General features: G+C 48.0%; 19 protein-coding genes across 19 annotated transcripts; 14 read left to right on the plus strand and 5 right to left on the minus strand.

Annotated features, from left to right (window-relative positions):
* Positions 1-5: 5 nt before the first annotated feature.
* On the plus strand, positions 6-1550 carry NEDG_00600 (uncharacterized protein; the record flags this gene model as incomplete). The annotated part of the gene is made up of 1 exon (XM_067688018.1): positions 6-1550. One exon carries the CDS (start codon positions 6-8, stop codon positions 1548-1550), a length of 1545 nt encoding a protein of 514 aa, XP_067544115.1.
* A 60-nt stretch (positions 1551-1610) lies between these two features.
* NEDG_00601 (uncharacterized protein) lies at positions 1611-2660 on the plus strand (the record flags this gene model as incomplete). Its single annotated transcript, XM_067688019.1, has 1 exon — positions 1611-2660. One exon carries the CDS (start codon positions 1611-1613, stop codon positions 2658-2660), a length of 1050 nt encoding a protein of 349 aa, XP_067544116.1.
* A 24-nt stretch (positions 2661-2684) lies between these two features.
* On the plus strand, positions 2685-3629 carry NEDG_00602 (alkylated DNA repair protein alkB -like 1; the record flags this gene model as incomplete). The annotated part of the gene is made up of 1 exon (XM_067688020.1): positions 2685-3629. One exon carries the CDS (start codon positions 2685-2687, stop codon positions 3627-3629), a length of 945 nt encoding a protein of 314 aa, XP_067544117.1.
* Positions 3630-3665: 36 nt separating this feature from the next.
* Positions 3666-4829, plus strand: NEDG_00603 (polyribonucleotide 5'-hydroxyl-kinase; the record flags this gene model as incomplete). Its single annotated transcript, XM_067688021.1, has 1 exon — positions 3666-4829. One exon carries the CDS (start codon positions 3666-3668, stop codon positions 4827-4829), a length of 1164 nt encoding a protein of 387 aa, XP_067544118.1.
* A 33-nt stretch (positions 4830-4862) lies between these two features.
* On the plus strand, positions 4863-6614 carry NEDG_00604 (uncharacterized protein; the record flags this gene model as incomplete). The annotated part of the gene is made up of 1 exon (XM_067688022.1): positions 4863-6614. One exon carries the CDS (start codon positions 4863-4865, stop codon positions 6612-6614), a length of 1752 nt encoding a protein of 583 aa, XP_067544119.1.
* A 150-nt stretch (positions 6615-6764) lies between these two features.
* On the plus strand, positions 6765-7652 carry NEDG_00605 (60S ribosomal protein uL18; the record flags this gene model as incomplete). The annotated part of the gene is made up of 1 exon (XM_067688023.1): positions 6765-7652. One exon carries the CDS (start codon positions 6765-6767, stop codon positions 7650-7652), a length of 888 nt encoding a protein of 295 aa, XP_067544120.1.
* Positions 7653-7919: 267 nt separating this feature from the next.
* Positions 7920-8474, minus strand: NEDG_00606 (uncharacterized protein; the record flags this gene model as incomplete). Its single annotated transcript, XM_067688024.1, has 1 exon — positions 7920-8474. The coding sequence occupies one exon, from the start codon at positions 8472-8474 to the stop codon at positions 7920-7922; it is 555 nt and encodes a 184-aa protein (XP_067544121.1).
* A 27-nt stretch (positions 8475-8501) lies between these two features.
* Positions 8502-8879, plus strand: NEDG_00607 (transcription initiation factor TFIID subunit 11; the record flags this gene model as incomplete). The annotated part of the gene is made up of 1 exon (XM_067688025.1): positions 8502-8879. The coding sequence occupies one exon, from the start codon at positions 8502-8504 to the stop codon at positions 8877-8879; it is 378 nt and encodes a 125-aa protein (XP_067544122.1).
* A 16-nt stretch (positions 8880-8895) lies between these two features.
* NEDG_00608 (uncharacterized protein) lies at positions 8896-10689 on the plus strand (the record flags this gene model as incomplete). The annotated part of the gene is made up of 1 exon (XM_067688026.1): positions 8896-10689. The coding sequence occupies one exon, from the start codon at positions 8896-8898 to the stop codon at positions 10687-10689; it is 1794 nt and encodes a 597-aa protein (XP_067544123.1).
* An 87-nt stretch (positions 10690-10776) lies between these two features.
* Positions 10777-11331, minus strand: NEDG_00609 (adenylate kinase; the record flags this gene model as incomplete). The annotated part of the gene is made up of 1 exon (XM_067688027.1): positions 10777-11331. One exon carries the CDS (start codon positions 11329-11331, stop codon positions 10777-10779), a length of 555 nt encoding a protein of 184 aa, XP_067544124.1.
* Positions 11332-11372: 41 nt separating this feature from the next.
* NEDG_00610 (uncharacterized protein) lies at positions 11373-13520 on the plus strand (the record flags this gene model as incomplete). Its single annotated transcript, XM_067688028.1, has 1 exon — positions 11373-13520. One exon carries the CDS (start codon positions 11373-11375, stop codon positions 13518-13520), a length of 2148 nt encoding a protein of 715 aa, XP_067544125.1.
* A 749-nt stretch (positions 13521-14269) lies between these two features.
* On the plus strand, positions 14270-14740 carry NEDG_00611 (uncharacterized protein; the record flags this gene model as incomplete). Its single annotated transcript, XM_067688029.1, has 1 exon — positions 14270-14740. One exon carries the CDS (start codon positions 14270-14272, stop codon positions 14738-14740), a length of 471 nt encoding a protein of 156 aa, XP_067544126.1.
* Positions 14741-14889: 149 nt separating this feature from the next.
* On the plus strand, positions 14890-17949 carry NEDG_00612 (uncharacterized protein; the record flags this gene model as incomplete). The annotated part of the gene is made up of 1 exon (XM_067688030.1): positions 14890-17949. One exon carries the CDS (start codon positions 14890-14892, stop codon positions 17947-17949), a length of 3060 nt encoding a protein of 1019 aa, XP_067544127.1.
* An 84-nt stretch (positions 17950-18033) lies between these two features.
* On the minus strand, positions 18034-20067 carry NEDG_00613 (uncharacterized protein; the record flags this gene model as incomplete). The annotated part of the gene is made up of 1 exon (XM_067688031.1): positions 18034-20067. The coding sequence occupies one exon, from the start codon at positions 20065-20067 to the stop codon at positions 18034-18036; it is 2034 nt and encodes a 677-aa protein (XP_067544128.1).
* Positions 20068-20328: 261 nt separating this feature from the next.
* Positions 20329-21747, plus strand: NEDG_00614 (elongation factor 1-alpha; the record flags this gene model as incomplete). The annotated part of the gene is made up of 1 exon (XM_067688032.1): positions 20329-21747. One exon carries the CDS (start codon positions 20329-20331, stop codon positions 21745-21747), a length of 1419 nt encoding a protein of 472 aa, XP_067544129.1.
* An 88-nt stretch (positions 21748-21835) lies between these two features.
* NEDG_00615 (uncharacterized protein) lies at positions 21836-22225 on the plus strand (the record flags this gene model as incomplete). Its single annotated transcript, XM_067688033.1, has 1 exon — positions 21836-22225. One exon carries the CDS (start codon positions 21836-21838, stop codon positions 22223-22225), a length of 390 nt encoding a protein of 129 aa, XP_067544130.1.
* On the minus strand, positions 22217-23272 carry NEDG_00616 (protein pelota; the record flags this gene model as incomplete). Its single annotated transcript, XM_067688034.1, has 1 exon — positions 22217-23272. One exon carries the CDS (start codon positions 23270-23272, stop codon positions 22217-22219), a length of 1056 nt encoding a protein of 351 aa, XP_067544131.1.
* A 29-nt stretch (positions 23273-23301) lies between these two features.
* On the plus strand, positions 23302-24351 carry NEDG_00617 (alpha 1,2-mannosyltransferase; the record flags this gene model as incomplete). The annotated part of the gene is made up of 1 exon (XM_067688035.1): positions 23302-24351. One exon carries the CDS (start codon positions 23302-23304, stop codon positions 24349-24351), a length of 1050 nt encoding a protein of 349 aa, XP_067544132.1.
* On the minus strand, positions 24352-25716 carry NEDG_00618 (phosphatidylinositol glycan, class W; the record flags this gene model as incomplete). The annotated part of the gene is made up of 1 exon (XM_067688036.1): positions 24352-25716. The coding sequence occupies one exon, from the start codon at positions 25714-25716 to the stop codon at positions 24352-24354; it is 1365 nt and encodes a 454-aa protein (XP_067544133.1).
* Positions 25717-25727: the final 11 nt, after the last annotated feature.

Genomic DNA, 25727 nt, shown 5'->3' on the forward strand with positions numbered 1-25727 from the left:
TGTTTATGCTGAAAGAGAGACAGTCGGCGCTTTTGGCCGGATCATTGAGCTTTCTTCAGGTGGGAGTTGTGTTGGGGTGTCTGGTGGTCCTGCAGGGCGCAAAAAGCCAGTACGCCTTCTTTTTGGCTTTTTTTGCCTCTGTGGGGATCTTATTTGGGGTTTTTCCAGTGATTTACCGGGGGTGCAGGGACGTTACGCCGTGTTTTGTGGTGTATCGGTCGCGGATGCACATTTTGCTGCTTTCAAGCGTTATTTTGTGGCCCTGGGAGGTCGTTCATCTTTTTGAGATGGTGGTTATTGCTCTGTGTGCGACGTGTGTCCGAATGATCTTCCAGACGATTTACGGGACAACGCGGAAGAGTCTGTTCAAGACTCTTGGGACGGGGCACAACCTAGAAGTGTTGCAGCTGGAGAAGTATCTTTTGTGTGCGACAGGTGAGCTGCGGCGGGAGCAGCTTGGCTCTGAGATAGGCCTGGACAACTTTTACAAGCGGGGGGTGCCCAAGGCCCTGCCTCTGCTTGAGCTATTCCAGGCCTGGTGCAGAAACGATGAAACGTCGGGTTCTATCTATAACGAGTACGGGTACGACCTGGGAGAGAGTCTTCGGGTGCCCAACCGCCCCCGAATGACCCCGGAGATGGAGACGGTTGAGAGTGCGATAACCGTTACCTCGTTGCTGAGAGAGTTTGAGGCAGAGCATGCCAATGCGCTGTTTGCGCTTATCTCTTATGGCGAGCGGGCCCGAATCAGGTACACCACATTTATTGAGACGTTTAGGCAGCTATCTTTGGAAAGGTGCAACCTCTACCACGCGATCAAGGACTGCAAGCGGCTGCTGAAGCAGTTTCATCGGTTCTTGCTTCTGGCCGAAGGCATTCTTCTCTTTTTGGTCTCAACGATTGCTTTAGATATGAAGAACCTGTTTTTACACGCTCTCTTTTCTTTCGTGCTGGTTCATCTGCTCATTCCAGGGAGTGTTAGTTTCTTTGAGAGCTTTATCTTCCTGCTTGTCTCGCACCCCTACGATAACGGGGACAGAGTCTACATCCGGGGAGAAAACATGATTGTTAAAAAGGTCGGGTTATTTTCAACGAGTTTTTTAACCTGGGCAGGTGTCTACATCATTATGCAGAACAACGTGATCAGCAAGCTGCCAATTGTTAACATTCGCCGGTCTATTTCTCAGTACTGGTCGTTTGAGGTGCCGATCAACACCGAGTGCTCCAACAAATCGATCCTGAACCTTAAAAAGCGGTTGCAGTGGTACGTGGAGGAAGAAAAAATGCTAACGGGCCTAATATTTGCTCCATGCACCATCAAGGACAGCAACAGCATTGTGCTTAAGTTACTGGTGAGAAAAAACTCCAACTTCCAAAACGGTTTTTTCACCCTCACCAACTTTACCAAGTGTTTGGCGTGCATCATTAGAATTGTCACAGAAGAAGGTCTTTACTACAAACCACCCGTGGCCAAGGCCCGCGTCACCGACGACTTCATCAATGAGCTTCTCCAAAGCCACAGCTCAATTGCCAGTGAGATCAAGGGCTAGACCGTGATAGACCGTGGTAAGGGACTACAACCCAAACACAAGGTGTAGAATAAATTTTTTATGGAAGAGACACATTGCCAAGTGAAGGAGAAAACAGAAGAAGTGTATGCTATGGGATACACAGGCCTTCTTAACATGATCATTTCAGGCGGGGGCGACGATGCAATCACCTTGCACGTTCGGGATGGGTTAGACTATCAAATAGGCGAGGTAATTGAAGGTCTTGATGATTCCGTTATTTTTGCTACCTTTGTTCGTGGAATGAACCCTGTAGCTGTGACAATGGACGGAACCGTTGTGTACCTTGATATCGACTCTCCCGAAACCTTGAAGTGTGTCGAACACTTCGAAGAAAACATCCACCCCGTGAGTCTTAACCTGGACGTTTCCACCGCAGCACTCAGTTCGTGCGAGTCCTGGCTGTACATTGGAACAACTGACGGGGCCATCACCCGAGTAAGCGCCTCTTTACCGCCTCCCTACACCCAGGACACCCATGCGGTCTATATGGGGCACCCCTCAGACGTTTTGGTGATTGAAGCAGTCAATGAGGTCATTTACACCGCCTCACACACTCAGGTAATCCTTTTTTGTGCAGAGACAGGAGCGACCCTGAAAAAGTACCTCTCCCAGGAAGAGGGCGAGATAAGAACGATGAAAGTGCACCCAACAGGGAAAGTTGTTGCGCTTGGGTACTCAACTGGAGCCGTGGTTCTTCTCAGCAACTCCCAAACCACCAACCAAGGCCTTTTAACGGTTTACCGCGCCGAAATGTCCCTGCCCGTTGAAAGCCTAGCCTTTGTCGAGGACAAGCTGCTCTATGGAGGGTTTGACTCCGTTCTAAAGGTGGTTGATCTTAAATACAAAACAGAAACGGAGTGCGCCTTCAAGGAAGATGCTTCCTGCATTGTAAAGATTATTCCTCTCAACGCTTCCATTGCAATAGCGGCCATCACTAATGGAAAAGTTTTTATAGTTGATATCAGAACAAACAACAAGATTCTTAAAGAATTTTCCATTCCCTGCACCATCACAGACATCATGCTCTGTGGGAACCTCTTGTGTGCAGCTACCTCCGAGGGCGTTGAGGTGATTGACCTAACCAAATAAACCAGCAGAATTTTCAGCAGCAGAATGGCAGTCCACCCATTGCGAGACGTGGAAAAGCTTTTTATCCACACAAACGCAGCACCTGAAATAACCCGACACAACGCAGAAAAGTACTGTCTTGCCATGCAAAAAGTCTCGCTGAAATCTTCTATCTTAAACGACACCGTTACCATCTACCGCTTTGAGGGAGACTTTCTCTTCATTCCCTCGCCCCTGAAAGTCTCTGCCAAGAAAGCCGTGGTCAAAGACGTTCTCACCCGCCTTCTCTACCCCCCATACCGGAACAGCCTGGATCGCTCCCTGAAAATTGACCACCTCAACATCTACCAGGCCTACCAGGAAGGCACAACCCTAACCATTCCCATCTACGAAGACCCAACGACCAACATTAAGCTCAGACAGGACCCCTACGCCCCACAAAGCGTCAAAGACGCCTTTGCCCAGGGCATTGCGCTGATTGAGCCCCTAGAGCTTATCAAAAAGATCAGATGGAGCAGCCTGGGGATCTACTACGACTGGGAGAAGAAGGCATACGACGGAAGCGTCTCCAACCCCATTCCCAAGCTTCTCGCAGAAGCGTGCCAGGAAATCTCTTCAAAGCTCTGCCAGGTCGACTCCTTCTTCCCCGAAACAGCTATGGTTAACTACTACCAGCAAAAAGACCGAATCATGGCACACACCGACCGAAACGAAGAAGATATGACTAAGCCCCTCATTTCCTTCAGCTTTGGATGCTCTGCCGTCTTTATTGTCGGGAAGAAGGAAAAAGAAGACGCCAACATTTCCACCTTCCTCCTTGAAGATGGCGACATCGCTGTGCTCCTGAACGACTCAAGAGAGTACTTCCACGGCGTCCCTAAAATCCTCCCAGACAATGCGGGAGAAGAAGACTACCGCGGGGAAGAGTACCACCCACTCATCGCCGGGTCGAGGATCAACATTAGCGTGCGGCAGGCCTTTAGGCACTAGCGGGCATAAATAAATTTTGGGCGATTTAATTTTCTTATGGACGTTGAGCTAAAGCCCGGATGCGAGCTGAGAATTGAAGTGCCAACTAATGGAAAGGTAAAGTTCGTTGTTTCTGAAAACACTGCAGAAAGCAACGGGCAAGAGCTTTTGTTGGGTAAGTGGTACACCGTGAAAGAAGAGCTCTTTTTCATCTTCACCTATACTGGGTGCAAGGTAAAGCTAGCAGCTAGTGAGGCGTTTTCGTACGTTTCAGAGGACAGCACGGTTCCTTACATCTTCAACGTTTTTAGCAACCTCATTCACACCGAGAAGAAGCGTCTGCTTATCGTGGGCGAAGGAAGAACGACTCTGGCTAACACGCTGACCAACTACTTTGTCCGTGGAGGCGAAAAAGTGCTCCAAATCGACCTAGACGTCCACGGAGGCTCGCTCCTCTTTCCAGGAACGATGACAATGACGGTTATTGATGAGGTGTACAGCCAGGTAGAGCCTTTGTCAACGAGCGAGAAGCTTTCTTACTTCTTTGGCTCTCCCTCTGCCAGCGACAACACCGATCTGTACAGCCTTCTTCTCCAGGAAACCCTGGCTGTGGCCAAGCAGAAAGACTTTACCGGGCCAAGTGTCGTCATTGGGCACAAGCAGATCACCAAAGAAGAAATAGAAAAAACGATGCAGGCGTACAGCATTGACTATCTTCTGGTGATAGGAGACGAAAAACTGTACAATCAAGTCTCCACCGACCAGAAGATCCACCTCCCAAGGTTCCCGGGGCTCATTCCCCGGGACACTGAGCGAAGAAGGCAGCAAATCTCGTCTCGGATTAAAAGGTACTTCTACGGCGAGCACGAGGAGTACAGTCCGTCAACGCTAACGATAAACATTGGGGAAAGAAGCGAGAAGGAAGGTGCTTACAGGGTGGTGCAGGTAGGCGACGAGTTCATGGCTCCGATGTCGGCGCTGCCCCTGGGATCGTCAAAGCGGAAAAACTCAACTTCGGTAACGGAGTGTTTGCCAACGGCTGGCTCCGTTCTAGCTATCTCATCAGCTGAGACTTTGGAGGAAGTGTCAACCTCGCCGGTGGTTGGGTTTTTGACTATTTTAGAGGTTATCTCGGAGACGCAGCTCAAAGTCCTCTCTCCGCAGCCAAAGGTTCCACAGCGACCGTTTCTCATTCAGGGAAAAATAAGACTGCTCGGGTAATAAAGGGGATTTATTATTTTATTTCTGCAGGCCATGGAGGAGATACACCAGCACATCAAGAAAGCAACAGGTCTGAAAGAAGATATTTCTGCACTGAAAAATCTGGAGGCAGAAATAGATAGGATAAAAAAAGAGATAAATCAGCTGGCAACCCGGGAGGCAGAGGTACAGCAAACACCAACCAAAACCGGGGTGTACACCAAAAAGCTTGAGAAGGTGCAGTTTGAGATTAGAAAGCAGGAGGTGCTAGAGATGCCTCTGACAAAGGTTGAGGATATTTCTGCCGTCTCAGGGCTGCTGACGGAAAAACAGCTGGTTGGCAAAGTTTTTGAGTACTTCAGCAAAATCTATCGGGAGGAAGAGATGCGCTTTGTTCTTGGGGAGACCAAGGTCAAGACAGAGTGCATCATTCTTGATTTGGAGTACAACGCCCTTATCCATCTAAGTCGGATAAAATTTGCTGACGACTTGCCCCTTTTGGTAGCGCCGGTTCGAGAGTCCATCACAAACCTAATTGTCTCAAGCGGCAAGGTGCTAGCCGAGCTAACCCCCAGGTACCTGGTCATTTTCTCCTACGCGCTCAGCAAAAAGGCTCCCGTGGAAGAGGCAGCCATTCGGAGGGAGGTGCTGGCGCGGGTCGATAAGAGCGCCGTGCTCGGGGAGAGGCAGAAGCTCTACGCCTGCCTCTCAAAGCTGGAGATCTATGAAGAGGTCCTTGTTGCTCTCAGAAAAGCCGTTGGCAAAAACCTGCTAAGAACCTCAGAGGCCGTCCTGGAAAAGTACAACAGCGAAGTGTTCTATGGGACCGTTTACTACCTAGAGGATGTTGACAAGTGGCTCTGTGACAACCTGGTCAGTCAGATGGCCCAGGGGAGCCCGGTCCTAGAGCTACCGGGATACGACGAGCAGCGAGAAATAAAAGAGAGAAGCCAGGACTTTGCCGAGGGAAGTCTAACGATTGAGAAGACACTTGGACAAAGCTTGAAGAAGCAGGAAGTAAGGATGGTTTCGGGTGAAATGTACAGAATTATAAAAACCGTTAAAATGGCCGGAAAAACAAAAAGATCTTCATCAGAAAAAGTCAAAGAAAAAGTGGTTGAGCACCTCCACGACCACTTCAAGAAAGCGCCGCCCACGACTGGAGCTGCCGCTCTGAGGAGTGGAGCGCTCAGGCTGGCCGATGTAAAGGTGTTTCACGGAATGATGATGGTTATCAGAGATGAAAAAAGGAGCAAAGAAAGCTTGCTTGAAGAAATTGGGAGAATTGACGAGACCTTCTTCCTTGATGCCTTGGAAGAGTCATTTTCAGAACTTATCGCCCTCTCCAACCATAAGTCAGTCGACTTTCTTAGCGGCAATGCCAACTCACAGGTAGTCTCAGTCATTTCAGCATTTACAGCCGTGGTTGAAGAGCTATTTACCGCCAACTTCCAAGCACACCTGAAAAGCGAGCTCTTCAACGCCCTTTGCAGCCGCTTTTACTCGATCCTTGTCTCAGAGGACGTCTATGAGCAGCCGCTTGGCAAGTGGGTCCCCGTTCTAGACACGCTCCTGGACCTGGCCAAAGAGCAGGAGGCAATGGTCTACTACTACCAGAAGCTCCAGACCATTGCAAGTATCTTCCCCTACCACGAAAAAGCAGCCAGCTTTCTCAGCGCGTACTCAGAAGAAGCCTTTGACCTCCCAGAGGAGCACCTCATCCATCTGGTACAGTACGTCTTTGAAGATGAAAGAGTCTCCGATACAATTATAGCCCACATTGAGAAGGGCCATAAACGGGAATAGAAAGAACCTGTACACCAATGCAAAGGAGGGGGGAATATGCATGTGGTACGGTGGTCGGTGGATTGGACAGTTGTGTGAATAAAATTTTAATCGGCCCAAGCCTCAGCCAGTGCTTCTACTTTATTTTTTCTTAAAATATTTGCCCCAGTAATGTCACTAGAAGTACCAAAGGAAGTTCGTTCACGCATGAAGAGATTGAGACTCCCATTCAAAAGAAGACAGGAGGGAAAGACTGACTACAGACAAAGACACAACCTCATCAGACACAACAAAAGTAACTACGGAGAAGTCAAGTCAAGATTCGTTGTCAGAATCACCGGCAGCAAAGTCATCTGCCAAATCGTCCAAGCACACAAAGTAGGAGACAAAGTTCTCTGCACCGCCGAATCAACCGAGCTCAAGAAGTACGGCATCAACTTTGGCCTCAAGAACTACTCTGCGGCCTACGCCACCGGGTTCCTCTGCGCCAGAAAAATGCTAACTAAGATTGGCCTGGCAGATACCTACGCCGGAAAAGAAGAGCTTGACGGTGAAGAGTACCTTGAAGAGGACAACGAGGAAGGCCCCAAGGCCTACAGGTGCTACCTAGACCTTGGCCTAGCCAGAGCGACTAAGGGAGCCAAGGTCTTTGCCACCATGAAGGGTGCCTGTGACGGTGGACTCTACGTCCCCCACTCAGTCAGCAAGTTTGTTGGTTACGACACAAGCTCAAAAGAGCTAGACTCAGAGACGCTTAGAGAGAACATCTTTGGAGGACACGTGGCAAAGTACATGAAGCATCTCCAGGAGACTGACGAGAAGAAGTACAACGCCCACTTTGGAGACTACATCAAAAACGGAGTCACTGCCGAGAACCTTGAAGAGAAGTACACAACTGCTTTCAGCATGATCAGGGAGGACACCTTTGAGGCCGTTGAGAAGAAGTCAATTGACAGAAGCCAGTACAACCAACACCGCCAGAAGAAGCTCAACGCTGCAGAGAGGAGAGAAAGGGCCGAAATTAAGTTCGCCATGCTCACTGGTGAGGCCGCTAACTAATAAACAGGTTACGAGATGTTACGGGCTTGCTTGGGTGGAGGCGGCTCAGTTTTTTATTCTTTCTTTTTTTACACCCTAGCAACATGATGATGTATTTTGACGGGCGGACTGAAGGTAGTGTTGAACGTCTTGCAACTGATTGCTTTCTTTCTTAATTTCTTACGACCTCCCCTCCTCCCCTGTGCTCCTCCTTGTACCCCTCCTTGTACAGTACCACTGCACACCACCGTACCCTTTGTATGACAGACCCTGACCCCGACCCCGACCCTAAACTATCGATATAATGATGAAGCATATGTAAACAAGGACCATGGGGTATGCCAGTAGAAGAAACTTGTTCTGGAGGTTGTATCTACTGGTTACCTCGGTGGCTGAGATGTACGTGGACCAGAACGCAAAAAGCATCCCCAGAGCTATTTTAAGCCCCTTACTAACGGGAAGAGCAATGGTGGTGAACGAGAAAATAAGCACCGGAATAAATGCATAGCCTAGAATAGTAACCACCCCTAAATCTATCTCTGCGTTGGTCATCAGTAGAGTTAGGGCATAGATAAAGACTGAGCTAATAATTGCTAGGTAGTAGAGGTACCCAAAGTACACCCGCCCCCTAATAACCATTAGCAGACCAAAAAGGGCCAGAAACAGCAAAGGACCAACAAAATCGTTGGAAAACTGTGCTTCCTTGGAGAAGAACACTTTCATAGAGTTTCTTTTAATAGCTGAAAAGTCAATGCCAAGATCTTCAAGAAGAGGCTTGTCCCCGGGAAGGTACCCAAGCAGTGCATACTTTAGATTGGTGCGTGTCTCTTGTTCCCCAGCCATATTTGAAAAAGAAACAGAAAAGAAATAATGAGAGCTGATGAAGGGGACCCAAGAGACACAGAAAGCGAGGAAATAGAAGAGGAAGAGTACCAGGAAATACGGCCGGAGCAGGAAACGTCTGCGCTTACTGAAGATGAGCTGCTACGCTATGGAACGTTCAGACACACCGGGTTTAACAAAGGGGGCATTAGAAAATTTGTCAGCCAAGTACTTGGACACACGTGCAACCCGAACTTTGCCATTGTTCTAGCGGGTATAGCCAAGGTCTTTGTTTCTGAGCTGGTGGAGGAGGCTAAAGACGTGCAGAGTGAGTGGAAGGATGGGGGAGAGCTCCTTCCCTCGCACATTCACGAGGCCTATCGGAGGCTATACCACCGAATGCCCAATATGAGCTGTCCGCGTTAACCAAATAAATTAATTTATGTGGCTGGAGGTGTGCTCAGAGGACGGGTATCTTATAGAGAAAAGGGTGGATAATGTGGAGACAGAGGAAGAAAGTGCTGCAGAAGGAGTGGAAGGGCCTGAGTACAGCACAGCAGCTCTGTATATGGTAAATGAGCAGATTGGAAGGTTTAGATTAAGAAAAACAGGCGCCGGGATGGTTATATGTGGAAGCGATGCCTTCAATGAGCTACTGCAGTGGATGGTGGAGGACACGCCGACCCTTCAAGAGTCTGTTTGCTACCGCCTGGGCTTGGGCAGTTATGTTAAGTACTATGAGTCGGTCGATTGTGTCGTTATTCTTGGAACACTGGGAATGGCTGTGTTTGGAAAAAACAGATGTCAGAAGATACCATATATGGAAATAGAAGATGTTTACCTGGAAAAGAGGCTAGTTATCAGGCAAAAAAGCGGGGTGGAAGAGGTTGATGCGTTTGATCGGCTTGGCCAAGAAATAGTTACCTTGGCTTTACAAGCGCTTGAAGGACCGAACCTCGAAGAAAGTCTTCTTCTTCAGACCATCACTGAAAGAGTTGCTTCGGTGCTTCCTATTTACAACCAGCAGATAAAAATGGTTTTTATAACGGAAGGTGGGTCCCTGTCAGTGACTGAGGACTTTTTGATTGTGAAGGAAGACAAAGAGTACCTGATGATTCCTTTGGAGATGCTTCGGGTGGTGGAGATAAGAAAAGAGTCTAAAACTTTGCTAATGCTTGTTGATAGCAACCGAAGAGCTTTTGAGTACACCTTGCTGCTGGGCAGACATACAGATGATCTCTTGAAGCATATGGGGCGCAAAAGAGAAGAGTTCAAAGTGCCATACATCAACACGATTTTGGACATGATTGAAGCGGGTATTGAAGAAAGTGTTAATACTACCAATGCTTTATTTTCCGTATATGGTAATAATGACATCAACAGCACTTCAGAATATCGGATTTATGTTCGAGGCACTGAAAAAGACCCTTCGCTCATTACCTGCACGGCCAAAGAAAGACCTTTCATCTGGCTGGAGTACTTCTGTGTGAGTGGGATGTCCATGCACCACCACCACTACATCCACTCCCACCGAAACATCCACACTCTGGAACACTCTGTCTCCGAACAGATAGAAATAGACGTTGGCAGGTCAGCGTACGACACGTGCACGGCACTTGAAGCGGAAGGGCTTAAACGGGTTCTTCTGGCATTTGCTGTTACAAGTGGTGGGGACTATCTCCAGTCGCACGCGCTGGTTGGAATGGCTTTTTTCCGGGTTCTTGGAGAGTTCGGGTCTTTTGTGGCTTTGCATTACATCTTTGGGAAGATCCTTCCAAGGTATAGCGGATCGGATATTTATGGTCTTAAGAGAGACGTTCATGTTCTGCACGTGCTAATGAAAGAAAAGTTCCCGGGGCTGTGTGATAACCTTTCTGAGAAGTCCATTGAGATAGAGATCCTGACAGCTCCTTGGCTACTGAGTCTTTTTACAACGGTTTTTGCCAGAGTGCATCTAGAACAAGTGTTTGACTACATTGGTGTTTACGGCGCCTCTTTTGTGTTCCGGGTGGCTTTGGCCCTTATAGAGCGCATGTACAGAGGCCTGTCTCGCTCTGAAAAAGAAGGCTCCCTTCTTAAATCCTCAAAAAACTACCTGTTCTCTGGGGGGTCGACACCTTCAATGACAACGACTGAGTTTCAAACGGTTGTTCAAATAGCTATCACAGGCACAGTTATCACACCTGAAAGAATAATTATTGAAAGAAACAGGTACGACCTATCACACCGGGAATAGGTTTTCGGGTTTTTGGCGTTTCGGTGGTAGGCAGAACCCTCTACCCTGACCCAAATGCTGACCCAAATGTTGACCCGAACGTTGACCTTAGCCCTGGCCTAAACCCAGCCTCTGCCAAGGAGCAGTGCTTGAAAGAATGGCGAATATGCTATCTAGAGAAAGTATCTCTTTTTTGTTATTGGTGGGGATGCGGACGACGTCTTTCTCTTCCTCGGGGGTTTTACAAACAAAGTCAATCACGTCATTGTAGACAATGTCCATAATTTCAACTTCTAGGTTTTCAGTGATTTTTTCCTGATTGTACCCCCGCTCGTCGTACCGCGCTCCAAGGATGGAAGTATCGCACGATAAAACAACCACCACATCATACTCAATGTTGCTAACTGTCTCCGGATCGTGAGTGTCTATGATGTAGCTATGTTTTGATTTCATTTTCCTTTTTAGGAAACGTTGTACCGTTTCTGGTGAGTAGACAAGCGTGTCGTATTTTTTGCAAGCTCCTTCAAAAAGACGGTGTTTCTTGATGAAAGTGCTCAGCTCAACCACCCGAAAGCCTGTTTTCTCAGCCAGATACTTGGTAAAGGTTGTTTTGCCCACCCCGGGAGTCCCCGTAACCAGAACTCTCTTTCCCATTGGTGCCATAAGAAACAAAAAAATACAAAATAAATCATTTCCGCGAACACATGGAGCAAGACACGCGGGTACAAAGCTTGGAAAGGATAAAAAAGTCTATTGCTAACATGATAGAGCTTCCAGGTAACAAAAACTGCTCTGAAGACTTTGTTCAGGGCTACAACGCCGTTTATAGGTTCTGCACAGGCGATGCTGCAGACAAGTACATCATTGAAGGGGGACAGATCTACCACCTGTACGACCGCATTCTGGTGCAGTATCTTGAAAAATTTCCAACTGACTACACCTTGGAAAAGTTTGTTAGATTTATTGATGGCTACCGGCATTCAAACGAAAGAGTAGCAAAAATGCTTTTTTTTCTATCAAGGTACTTTATTCGGGTAAACATAGAAGTTTCAAACAACAACGTTCAGGAACTTAAGAAGCTCTATTTCAAAAGGCTGTTTGAGGCGCTGTTTCAGAAGCAGGAGCAGAAGATTCACACGATGTTCATTGAAGAAATGGTCCAGTACTCCCGAGACAGAAAAAACCTAAGTGTATCGGAAAGTGAAAAAGTACACCTTGAAAAAAAACAGAAAATGCTAAGGGTGTTTATCCGGGAGTACATAAACATTACCGAAACAGCAGAAAAGCCCAAGTCCCTGAAAAAGCTCTGTGTGCGGTGGGCGTGCGCCCTAATTGAAAAAGATCCAGGCGCCTCACCATCCACAAGCCACTACAACCTATACGACAAGCTAGTGGCGGTGGATAAACTGTTCAAGCAGAAAGAAAGAAGCAAGAAAAACCTTTACCGGATGATTGAAGATAAGATAGAGGATGAGACAATGAAAGGATTTATAGATACTTTTGTCACGGTGCTTCTGAGCCGGGGGATTAGCAACAAGACCCACGCCGAGCTTACACCGTTCTATTCGTTTATAGATAGCACCATCAAGGGGAAGCAGATGTTTATCAACACAGTTATTGTGACGATTCTTGATATCTTCAAAAAAACGGACAAATGTATCCCGATCCTCAGATTGCTGATTTTCATCAACAAGCATCTTAGGTTTATGCCGCGCACCTTGAAAAGCATCAGGAAGCCGCTTGAGCTTGCTTTTACGCGAAAGCTCAGAGAAGCTCTCTCGGCCAAGGACACCGCCGAGTTTGAGAAAGACCTTCTCCAGAGCATTGACAAGTACATTCGGGTGGCAGCGCCTCCACACATGGAGCTCTCTCTTTTTGTGGCGAACACGCCATCTACAGCCGCGTCTTTCTGGGACGGTCTCTACAGCGGGATAAAAAACAGGCTGGTGCTTGGCAACAGCTTTGTGGCCGAGAAGAAGCTCATTCTCCTCACAACAAGAAGAATCGAGCGTTTTAGCGATTTTGAACTTAAAAGGGACCTTCAGGTCCATCGAAAGATAGTGGAGTACATTGACATCTCCACGCTGTACAAATCCCTCGCTATCTATGACACCAGCAACTTTGAGGAAATCCTTCTCTGTGCCAGGGACATAGCCACCAGCGAGATGTACTTTAAGAAGGAAAAGCCCGAGTTCTCCACGAACTGCTGCCTCCTAGCCTACACCCGATGGAACTTCCCGAAAATGAACATAAGAATCCCGTGCGAGGTGGAGGAGGCCTGGGAGAGTGTTGAGGAGTACTGCCGGCAGAAGGGAAGAAAGTATCTTCTGAGCATGTGTCCGAGTGTCTCGCCGGTAGAGCTGGAGATAAATGGAACAACGGTTACATGTGATCTGGTGCAAGGATCAATCCTAATTTTGCTGGGAAAAACAGGGCCAAAGACTCGGGATGAGATATGCTTCTCTCTGCTTTTGGAAGAGTCGCCCGAACATACAGTTACCATAAAAGGGAAAATACAGACACTGATTGACGCATTACTTATAGAACAAAAAGATGAAACTATATATCTTCTACCAGCACACGCCTCCAAAGCTCTTGATGTTTTTGTTCCAGACATAGGGCAGGCGGGAGCATCAAGGGAGCAGGCTCTAGCAGTGCCCTCACGCAGCGCGATTGAGGCGTGTATTGTGCGGATAGTTAAAGAAAACGGCGAAATAGCTCAAGCGGTGCTGTCCGAGAAAGTGCGAAATGTCTTTCCGGTGGAGGACCGCGAGGTAGTCTTTTTCATAAGCGCTCTCTGTGAGAAAGGCTTTGTCACACTCACGGACCAGGTCCTTCGGTATGAGCCATAATCCTAGCCAATCAAATAAAGTTCAGGTTCGGGTTAGGATCTTTTAATAGTGCTGCAGAGTAGCATTGTTGGCCAGGGTACTAGATAAGAAGCTTTATGGGAGTTGGTTGATGTGTGGTACACCTGGAGCTTCCGCCATATCTAAAACTAGGTTGTTTATTGTAAAGGCAAGAGTATTCTTAGCTTCTCCCTGAAACTACGTTCTTTGTGTGAAGGCCTCGATGCTTCCACCTAATACGTTTTAGACGTTCCATTCGCTATATGATATGTCCTTATTGGTCCATATCCTTTTACACTAAACCAACATTGCGTATACACTAACTCACGCACATACCACACATACAACAATGGGAGCGTGTGGTTGCAGAATGGATTAATCAAACCCAAACCCAAACCAAACACTTACAGAATAAATAGTTGGTTCGGGTTCGGGTTTGGGTTTGAAAGGGATGAGAGGGATGAGAGGGATGAAAAAATATTGCATCGGGTTTGCCCCCACATACGCACACACGTCTCTACATACCCACACATGGTCATATAAGCCCACCCACTATATATCCTATGGCAAATGTATGTTGTGATAGTGATTTAATTTACACAACAATTAGTGATAAGCGTATCTATATAAGAAGTACTGGTTTGATTGCACACAAAGCTCCTAGCTCAGGCGATGACCTAAGTGTTCCTGTTCAATGGTTTGTCAAATAGTTGTACCTCACCTATCCCTTCTATGAAAAGGACACCAAGAGCATGGAAGACTTTCAGCAAAAACCCCTTTTGAATGGGGCCTGGCGCCAATTCTGGGTCAACAAAGTAGCCTCCTGCCCAAAACTTGTCGCCAAGCACCAAACAAAGCTCTTGAAAACCGCAGACACCTACAAAAAAACTCTTGAGACCGAAAAAACTCGTCGAGCGCGCAGAATTGAGCACATCCAAAACGTGTTTAACTCATGGAAGGCTTCTGAAATAGGCAAAGTTCTCTATAACCCCCCTATTGAGAAAGGAGAAGTTTGCCAAAATAAGGAAGATACTCATTGCTACAGAAGTGTTCTGGGATGCTTGTTTTGTCCTTCCAGAGTCCATGCGCATCCAGTCCGAACTAATCCACCCTATAAACCAAGCACCCACTGCACAAGCACCTACTACACAAGCACCTACTACACCAGTACCTACCACCACACAAGCATCCACCTAAAAACCACACCATCTAGTAACAAATAAAACACCGACTTACAAAGCCCCAAAGCCCCAAAACCCCAAAACCCCAAAACCCCAAAACCCCAAAACCCGAACGCTGGTTCTGGCCGGTATCTAGAAAAGTATTTTTAGACTTGGTCTACGCCTAAACCAACCGAGGGATAAAAATTTGCATGGCTGAGTTACCGAAAGAGAACACGTTCCACCCGAACACCGAGCCCAATCCCAAACACCCGCCCCTCTTTGAGGCCATAACCCGAAGCCGCACCGTAGAAGAAAAGCTTTTTGCAGCCCACAAATACTTTAGTACGGCAAGTAAAGAGGCACACTGTTTGGAGACACTGGAAGGTATCAACTACTTAGCAATGGTTAAGGGAAAGATATCTAACCGAATAGACATAACTGAAGAAATAGACAAAATATATCGCACACTGTCCCAGACACTGTCCACCCACCATTTGAGAGTTGGCTTGGAAGTGGTGGTTCTTCACGTCTCCAAGCTCATCAAAAGCACAGCAATTACTGAGATACCAGAAGCACTCTCACACATTGCCACCCGCACAGACGTTCTAATTCCTCTCCTAAACGAGAAGATGTTAACGTCGCACTACGTCATTAGAATGCTAATCAAGGAGATAGTAAAAGAGCTTGTCAAGGCATTTGGTGAAGAAGTTCTTGAAAGCTCTCTCTGGTCGCCCCAGAACAGAGCCACGCTGCTTCTGGCCCTCAGTACCTCCGAAGTCTTACCGACAGAGGAAGAGGTGCGCCTTCTTAATGACAAAGAAAAGGGGGAGTCAATTGTCACCATGCTGCAAAAAGCCGAGCCTAGCACCTACACGGAGTACCTGAACCTTATTGAATGCAATGCGGTGGGAGCTCGGAACTTAAGGGTGCTTTCAAAAAAGGTTTCAGCCGATGTAAGAAAAGCTGTGCTTTCAGCGCTTCTTGGTGCAGGGTCTCTCAATGCAGTCTACTTTGTAACAGCGCGGGAAGAGCTCAAAGAGTATTTAGTTAGAGATTGCCCCATTTGCGACAACGAAGAGATTAGAACGGAGTACTTGGAGGCAGTTGCCCAACGAATAGAGGCAAGTGGAGAAACAGTCTCACGGGTTGCTTCCTGGCTGGAGCGCAACCAGTTCCTTGGTGGGAAAGAGGCCCAGAAGAGAGCCCGAGCATCATTTGACGTTTTTACCCGAAAGATTAAAAACGGCTTCCTAAAGCGGCACTACTATCTAGAATCGGTGCGCCAAGAGGACCCGGCGCTTGCGGAGACGGTTAAGTGCTTCAAGCACATTGTTGCCATAGTGCTTACCATGTGCGCCAGTGAAAACGGCTTCCGGCACCTCCAAGGTCTCTACTACCTCCAAATACTTCAAAGCTACCCCGAAACAACAGCTATGCTATCGGAAAAAGAGGTGCAGAGAATAGTTCTCCAGTCGATAAGCACGATGCAAAAGGAAACGAGAGAAATTGCATCTAAATTTTCAGTGGCCATCACGCCAGAGGAGGTGGTTGCATCTGTTTTCTCACCAGACCCGTCCCTAGTCTATGGAGCAGCTCTTCTGTTCACCTCGCAGCCCAATAGCGATCGAAACAAGCTTATTCAGCTAACCTTAGGCGCGCTGAAAGAAAGCAAGACACTGTCACAGACGCACCGAGCTGTCCACGTCCTCTGGTCGGTTTTCAATGGGGCCTCCGGTGTAAACATCCTGGTTGAGGGAAACAGGCTTAATCCGTACATCATATCGGAGCAAGCGAAGAGAAAGGCAAAGAACATGCCCAAACTAAACCTATCACCCCCAAAAAACTATACGGATTCGATTTACACAATCCAGCTCTGCCATATTGTGCCGCTGTTCTTTCAGTCGCTCAGTGTTCTTCAGGCACGGGACATTTATGCCTCAACCACTACCACCGCCTCCCTCTCCGGCGAGCAGCCAAGCGAGCTATTTGCCCATCACTGGTACATTCTGAAAGAGTGCAGTATGTTTTTAACGGTTTTTTCAATAACTTCTGGGAGCACACGGTTGGTGGACCTCTTCTTTGACACCCTGCTAAAGCTTGGAGGACACGTAGGAGCCATTATGGTTCTTTCGCAATGTATCAAGAACATTCTCGTCTTTTTTGGGTGCCCAGCAATGCGGCTGGCATATGCAGAGGCGCTGATAACCGCAGTGACCACAAAAACCTTCAAAACCGTTAGAAGAGATGGAGGCATTCCCTACGCTTTCAAAGCCCTAAGCGCCTCCGAGAGCATGTTAAAACACAAGAAAACCACCCACTACATCATGAAAACGGTCATTGGCATGGCCTTCGACTTGATTGGGGAGGGCTTGCCCAGCCAGGCGCCAGCCAGCTCTGAAAACACCATCCACTGCCTAAACATACTTAAGGGCGTGTGCAACGATGGGATATTCAGGTATGACATGCGAGAGTACGAGCCCTCGCTGTTTCAGCTCTCGATTTCTCTTATTTCGCACGGCAACTGGAAGATAAGAAATGCCGCACTAATGCTCTACACCACACTCATTAAGAAGATGTGCAAAGATACGCTTAACGCCCTGCCTAGCAGCAGTGCCTCAGCAAAATATGCAAAAATATCCGTCAGGGACGGATCAAGAAAAGTTTTGCTAGAAAGTCTAGCGGCCTTTGACAGGGCAACGGACGAAAACGGCGTCTTCTCCTGTCTTGTGTTCTTTGCCCGGGTACCCTACCTGGAAGAAGAAGAAGAGCGCGCTCTGGCACAGCTCCAGGCCCAGGCCCAGGCCCGGTACAGCCAGCGCACCACCCAGAAAATTGCGGCGATTCTCACCAAGGTAGCCGACACGTCCTCCAATGCAGAAATCGTTAACGCGCACCACCAAATACCCCTGCACGTTGCCACCGAGGCAGAAAGGCTAAAAGATGCGCTCTCCCCACAATCAGCACCGCTTTCTACATTGGACACCCTCTCCCTTCTTTCCATTTTAGGAAGTGAAGAAGAAACGGTTAGAAAACACGTTCTAAACCGGCTCGGAACCAAGCACACCTACGAGGACACCGTCCAGCGCCTTCTCAAGAACACCACAGAAAAAGACAAGAAAGCATTGATAGCTGAAATTGAAGCAATATCATCCCTAAAGGCCGAACCTGAACCCGATGCTCTTTTCCACCCAGAAAGAAGCAACATGTTCAGAGACACTGCGTTTGAGATATCAACCATCAACTTCCTTCAAACCGGCAGATGGTCCTAAGTCTCGTAACCCCGAAATACCTCGAAATACCCCAAAATCTCGAAAAACCGCGAACAATAAACCAACCTGCTCTTTATCATTCCTTTATTTCTCCTCCCGGCGGTAAAGTAGGCCGTAGGGGTATCCCGTGGAAATAGCTGCCGAGACTGTGGATCTAGTGATTGTGCTGTCGTTGCAGTGGTACCATGACTCACCTCTCTTGGTGAAGGCAACATAGTGGCCACCAATGCCAAAGTTATGGTGGACCAGTATGCCTACCAGGGCGTACCTCCCACCATCCAGCATTAGCGAGTCTTTCTCAATAGTTAGCTTGTGTTTTTCTAACGGCTTTTCTTTAAACGAGGCCCCAAGCCCGTTAGAGAGCTGGACACAGAAGTACTTCGAAAACTTACAGAAGTGTCTTGACTCAACAACTCGGTGAATGTTCGGGTTATCTGCTTTTTCCTCCTCGCTCGGTTTCCTGATATGCCTGTTCTCCCAGTTAGTTACCACGCACTGAATATGAAGGGCGTCTCTTGTTTCCTCCTCTCGCTCCTTTATCGCATTGATGTACTCAGTCGCGTCCCAGTGCTTGTGGGACACAACGACACAGACGGACGAAAACAAGCGGCTGTCCTCTTTCACACTCTCCTGCAACTCAAGCATGGTATCGGGAACTGTCGTTCTTCTTTTGATCCGCAGGCTATCCTCAAGGAAGTGCGCAAGGTTGCTCTTCTTCTTAATCAGAAACGGAGCAGAAAACACTCTTTTATCTCCACTTCCAAAAATGGAAGTTAAAAATCCAAGACTTTCCTTTTGCGGTAAATATCGCAAAAACACAAACTCAATCTCCTCAGGGTTGTCTACAATGTAAAAGACTGGCTGCTCATGAAGATTCTTCTTTGAGGCAAACGTGTACCCATCTTCTCTCTTGATAACCCTGAACTGTGCCGTGCTCTCTCCAGCAACGACATTTTCAAGACTTACCTGAAAATCTCGGCAAATCTTTTTTCTGACGTTCCCAACCAGCAGATCTCCACCCTCTTCCTTATATACACACACCGAACTAACCAGAAGCTGATTGCGGTGAACGACCAGAACGTGTGCGTGGGGACCTTTCTCCGAGCCAAACGATCCGTTCATAACAAAAGACTTGTAAATGTTCTTTTCGGTGCGCCGCACCTCCTTTCTACTTCGATCAAGACACTCTTGCAGCTCATCTGCGTTGTACCTGAAAAGATCTGAAACAAGACTGTCATACTTCGTTTTTTCAAAGAGGTAGTTAAAGTTGTTCAGAATCAACGAGAACACCTCGCCTGCATCTTCTTCTGAGCACCTCCCATACCGCGAGTCTATCTCTCCCAGCACCTTTTTTATCTCCCGAAGCATGCTCCCACAATCACCCCCTTTTTTTGAGCTTTTAACCAGACTCCGGTACGCCAAAAGAAGCTGGGCACACTTCTCCTTGCTGTGCCCCTTGGCCGTGTTTCTCTTCCGCCCTAGGTCATAGATCGTGTTTGAGCTAATTGCTAGAATTTTGTGCGAGAGCTCATCTACCCCCAGAAGTACCTGAAGAGCCGTGTTCATGTAGCAAGAGAGCCCAACGTTCCTGAACTCTGCAGGCCGGGTGTTTTCCCGCTTTATTTCCTCCTCGCTGCTCTGCTCAGTCTCTTTTCTTTCTATTTCAAGATGGATGTTCTTTGTCTTGCATTTGATGAGCGCCTCCGAGAGAGATGCTGCTGCATTGATCTTCCATCTGTAGTACTTGATGAACCTCTGCTCTGTCATCTTGTGGCTAAATAAAACGAGTTTTATTATGTCAAACACTTTTTTGGAAGAGTGTGATTGGAAGTTTTTTTGGATGCTTTCTTTGTTTGTAAAGTCAATGGTGATGTTTACCACCCCATAAGGCACCTCTTCATCGTACTGTGTCTTTTTCTTTATCTCTTCCCACTCCTCGCACGAGACAACCTGATACTTGCTCTCTAAATTGAGCTCTTTTTCTGGTGTAAGTATTTCTGCATTCACAAGCACTGCCGCATGCTCGGCGTTCTCTGAGTAGCTCTTGTACCACTCTCTAGGAACAGCGTAGCCTATCTCGCCCTCTCTCTCCAAATTAGCACTGCTATCCATTGGCATGGCTAAGCTATAAACAAAAATAAAAATAAAAACGACCACCCGAAACGCCCATTCCCACCACAGCCACCCATCCACGCCCCAGCCAATCCCCGCCCGCCCCAAACACCCGCAAAAACAAACCGCCCGCCCCAACACCTCTTTGGCCCCACCCCCGCTGCCCCACCCCTGTTACAGCGCCAAGACCAAATTTTATCCAACAGTAACTTTATTTTGCCACTAAGCCCAAAGAATATAAAGATTTTTTTTTTTAACCCATGACAAATGGCAGACACAAAAGAACAATACATTAACGTATGCTTCCTAGGACACGTCGACAGTGGTAAGAGTACTACCATTGGACACTTGTGCTTCAAGCTGGGAGCCATTGACAAGAGAACACTTGAGAAGTTGGAAGAAACTGCAAAAGAGCACGGAAAGGGATCTTTCAGTTTTGCTTTCTACTGTGACAACAACAAGGCTGAGAGAGAGTCTGGTATTACCATCCAGGTCTCCATGAAAGTCGTCAAGACCCAGGAGCACACCGTCAACATCCTTGACTGCCCCGGGCACAGAGGCTTCCTTAAGAACATGATCACTGGAACAGCCCAGGCTGACGTAGCCGTGATCATTGTCCCTGCAGCCCAGGGAGAGTTCGAGAGAGCCATTACCGAGGAGGGCACCCTTTACGAGCACGTCGTTCTGGCCCACACCCTTGGTGTCTCCAAGGCCATCGTTGCCGTCAACAAACTTGACACCTTCCCCAACCCCGAGGAAGCCCAGAAGAGGTTTGAGGAAATTAGCGAGAACATCAAGAACAAGATGAAGAAGATGTACGACATGAAGACCACCCCCATTGTTCCCATCTCAGGATTCAAAGGTATCGCTCTGACCAGGAAGTGCGAGAAGTTCTCTTGGTTCCAGGGCTGGAGACCAGAGGGCAAGCCAGACGCGGCCCCCATCACCTGCCTTGAGGAAGCCATTGACTACTACCCACTCCCCCCTAGAATGGTTACCGACCCTCTTAGAGTCCCCATCACCAACATTCTTGAGGTCAAAGGTATTGGCAAGGTTTACACAGGAAGAGTCGAGTCAGGTACCTGCACCCCAGGCATGAAAGTGCTCGTCTCACCCAGCGGTGCAATTACTGAAATCAAGACCCTTGAAATCCACAAGACCGCTAGAAAGGCCGTTGAGGCTGGAGAGAACTGCGGTATCACTCTTAAGAACAACGAGTCAACTGACAAGATCAGACAGGGAAGCATCATCTCAGAAGTTACCAGGTCTCCTTGCAAGAAGACTTACGCTGCACGCGCCACCGTTATCTTCATCGGAAAGGTTAAGTGCATCAAACAGGGCTACTCCCCAACCATGGACATTTGCGCCACCCACGTCAGTGCAGTCTTCGCAGAACTCTGTGACATCGGCACCAAGAAGGGCAAGGAGTACATCGTCACCGTTGACAAGCCCACTGAGATTGCTGGAACCAGACCGTGTGCCCGGGTTATCATCATCCCATCCAAGCCCACCGTTATGGAAACCTTCAATGAGTTCAAATTCCTTGGTAGGTTTGCTCTGAGAGACATGGGCAAGACCATTGGTATTGGTATCATCCACGAGACCTTCACCAAGGAGCAGACTGAGCAGCTCATCCCCGCCTTCTTCAAACAGGCCAAGAAGGGCGCCCTTGGAGGAAAGAAGTAAGCTTTGCGCCGTGTGCCGTAAAGGCCTTAGTTAGGCCATAGCTCTTAAGCCAAGCAATAAAAGCGATTCTTTATTCGGGTAAATTTTTATGGAGGGATTGAACAGTTCATACATCGTGGTTGAAAGCTCGGAAACACCCCCGGAGGCCGTCACAGGCCCTGAGAAGCGCCCGGCCGAGCAGACACGCCCTGAGACCCCGAGGAAGAGGAGGCACGCCCCAGAGACCTCGCGCTTTGTCACCATTCTCGCCCCAAAGAAGGGCGAGTCCTCAGTCTTCCTCACGCCCGTGAAAAGAACCAGAAGAGCAGTCATCAATGGGGTGAAAACAGGAGCGGTGCGGCTGTTTGACAACTCGATGGAAGTAAAGGGGGGAGGCAGCTACCTCTCCCTCGTTGAGTGCTTCAAGAAGCTGGAGCAAACAAAAACCAGGGAGAGAAGGGATAGCATTGACGTCCTGGTGCGCAAGTATTTAGGCTAGGTCCTCAATGGAGATGGGGGACGAGAGAATGGCAACAACGCCGCCTCGGGTGAAGATCTTTTCACCTGAGGGGGTGTGCTGTGAGAGGATGTGCACCTCGGCATTGGTTTGTTTGGAGAGGATGAGGATGGCTGAGACTCTTTCTCTTTCTTCGGGGTCGTGTGAGCGAATGACTGTGTCGACAACAACGAGCTTTTTAATTAGGAAGTGCTCGGCTGCCAGAAGTGCTTCTTTTTGCCCAGTGCAGGTTCCTTTGCTGCTGCTTTCTTCTTTGGCAAAGAACTCGTTGGCGGCAATGATTTCTTTGCCGTATTTTAAGGCGCCCATTTGAGCGATGATTTCCGGTGCTTTGGAAATCGTCTCAAGCGTTTCAGCGTCTCCTTTGAAGGTGTTCTCTGACGTGACTGGCTTTTTGATGGAGAGGGTCTTGGTTTTGAACTTGGGGTGCTTTTTGAGCGCTTCAAGGGTTTCTTTGTCTTCTCCAACGACTACCAGGAGTTTAACGGCGTCTTTGATTGTTGAGAGTAGGGTGTTGATGACTTTTTCTTTGGCAGATTTTGATTTCCCAATTAGGAAAGTTCCAGCTCTTTTTGTGGTGTACATTGTTGAAACTACCACGGCATAAGAGTCTTTGCGCATGAGCAGGTACGCTGTTTCTGCTTTGGGCTCCGCAGTTACTTGCTCTATCATCATGAACGCACTTGTATCAACAAAGCTCTTGGCAATTGAGAGTCTTTGGGTGGTTGGTACGTCCAGGGTGTGGAAGGTGCCCACTTTGGTGTACTTGGTTTCTGAGAGGATCTTTCCCTTGACAAAAAGTATCCCTGCAGCCAAATCAACCGAGGTCGTCTCTGCCTCCACCTCAAGCAGAAGAGTTACTCTGATTTTGGTCTTGTTGTCGCTGGCCAAGGTACTTCTACTTGTGGTTGTTTTTACAACGTCTCCTTTTTCTACGATCCTGTATAGGGCATAGATGTCGTCTGCATCCTCTGGGATGGCGTCAAGAAAAGCGCCTTGCTTGGTGCAGTGCTTGGAATAAATTTTCATGGTCTGTTTACTTTGCAGCGTAAACAAGCATGTTTGTTGGAAAAGTGCTTGTGGCAGTAATGGTGGCTCTGGTATCTATGAGCGTCCAGAAAGAGAGCGCGTGTGTTTTGATCCTATGCAAGAACACTCACCTAGAAAGTCTTCGGGATACGATAGCTGCCTTTGAGGAAAGGTTTAACAAGCGGTTCCAGTACCCGTACGTCCTCCTGAACGACGCTGAGTTTGACGAGAACTTTAAAACGGGCTTCCAGACAATGACCCAGGCCGAGGTGAGCTTTGGGCTTGTCCCGAAAGAGCACTGGAGCTTTCCGGCGTGGGTAGACCCGGGCAAGGCCCGGGAGCGCATGGATGCCATGGCGCGGGAGGGGGTGCTCTATGGAGGGATGGAGTCGTATCGGCACATGTGCCGGTTCTTTTCCGGGTTCTTTTACAAGCATCCTTTGGTCCAGAAGTATCGGTACTACTGGCGGGTAGAGCCAGATACGCTTCTTCACTGCACCATTGATTATGACGTGTTTGAGTACATGTCCACTAATAGGAAAAAGTACGGGTTTGTTATTTCTCTTCACGAGTATCCGGGGACAATCAAAAGCCTCTGGAAAACGGTGCAGAACTTTGTATCGACCACAAACACGAATTTCAAGCAGGGCCAGGCATGGAGTATTTTTGCGAAGGAAAACCTGAAAAGATTTGTAACTGACGAAATGTTCACCCATTACAACATGTGCCACTTCTGGTCAAATTTTGAAATTGGAGATTTTTCCTTTTTTAGAAGCCCATTGTATGAGAGCTTTTTTGGGTTTCTTGACCGCTCGGGAGGATTCTTCTACGAGCGGTGGGGGGATGCGCCTGTCCACTCCATTGCAGCCTCTCTGTTCCTTGATCGGAGTGAAATCCACTTTTTTGAGGACATTGGGTATACCCACCCGCCCTTCACCCACTGCCCAAAACTAAGCCTCCAAAAGACGCCGTGCAGCTGCGACGCGGCCAAGTCGGTTGATTTGCTGATGCCTGCCTGTACCAATCTTTACCGAGCTATTGATTTATTTGAAAAACCGCCACAGGCACAGGCTAGCTAGCTAGCTTTTCAGGCACCGTGTTTTTATCACCACGGGGATAACGAATAAACCTGCCATGTATCCCAGGTTCACCACATGTGCAGGCACGGTGGAAAGAGACCTCCAGTCAAACAAGAGGTTCCCAATCAAAACGTAAACGTTGCTCAGCAGGAACTGTGGGCCCATGTACCTCCCCACGCCCCTGAGGTGGTTAATCTCTGGAATGGGGTAGGCTGTTGATAACAGGGTCATTAGCCCCAGGGGCGAAAGAACGGCTGCGGTGGTAAAAGACGAAAAAGAAAGCGTATTAAGCCGTCTCGAGGGCGCCAGGTAGAGAGAGCAGATAAAGTGGAGTGCAAACAGGGCGAAAGAAAGGTAGAGCATGTACAGACCCTTTTGTCTTATTGCCAAGTGTTTTTTAAACACAATGCCCCCAACGTATTTTCCTAAAAAGAGCACCCCAGCGTATGGGACAATAGAGATCAAGCCCTCCCGGTTGGCGCTGATGAAGGTGTTTCTGCCTGCATAGAAGACGTAGTCAATGAACCCGTCCTTCAGAACCAGCGCTTCGTGTGCGGCAAACAAAAACGCACTGGCAATCAGTGGATGAACCTGTTTAAAGAGCAGACTAAAATTTTCAGTGATCAGGTACACGAAGTAAAAGTTAAGATGGACCCCATACTCCGTCGGATCAGAGTGGTACCCCGACTGAAGCACCCCCAGGCGGATCAGACCCATCACCACCATATACAAAGTTTTCTGGGCTCGGAAGCGATGCTTAATCCCGCACAGAATGCCTGCATTGAACATGTACGACACCACCCCAAAGTCCATCAAGGACATTCCAAAGTACTGGCTCTTGAGCTTATGCATGGGATAAATGTTGAAGTCACAAGAAAAGATTGATATGCACACAAGACTAGAGACAATAAACCTAAATCCATCCACAATCATTGGTGCTTGGTCAATTACAGTGTTCGGTTCTTCGGTGCTTCGAGAATTTTCGGGTTTTCCGGGTTTTTCGGGTTTTCGAGAATTTTCGGGTTTGTCGGGTTTTCGAGAATTTTCGGGTTTTCGAGACTTTTCGGAGTATTTGGAGCCTTCAAGACTTTGAGAGCGTGCCTGGACACGAGCACTGCGCCCCTTCCAAGGACTCCGGTGCCTGAGGCATTGACTCGCAAATGAAAAAACAGCCAAAACCAAAAGTGTCCACCCAAAAGTGTTTGTTCGGGTAATAGTGACAATGTAGTGCGCTAGTGTGTTTACCACAAGTAAAGCCATGGGATTGGTCACCTGCAAATAATTGCAGATAAGAAGAACGTACGTCGTAGTGGTTGTGGTGTGGAGTAGCTCTGTTCGTGAAAACTGCTGATCAAGAAGGTCCATTTAATTATCAA

The sequence above is a fragment of the Nematocida displodere genome (genome assembly GCF_001642395.1).
Source record: "Nematocida displodere strain JUm2807 chromosome Unknown 2, whole genome shotgun sequence".
Lineage (NCBI taxonomy): Eukaryota > Fungi > Microsporidia > Nematocida > Nematocida displodere.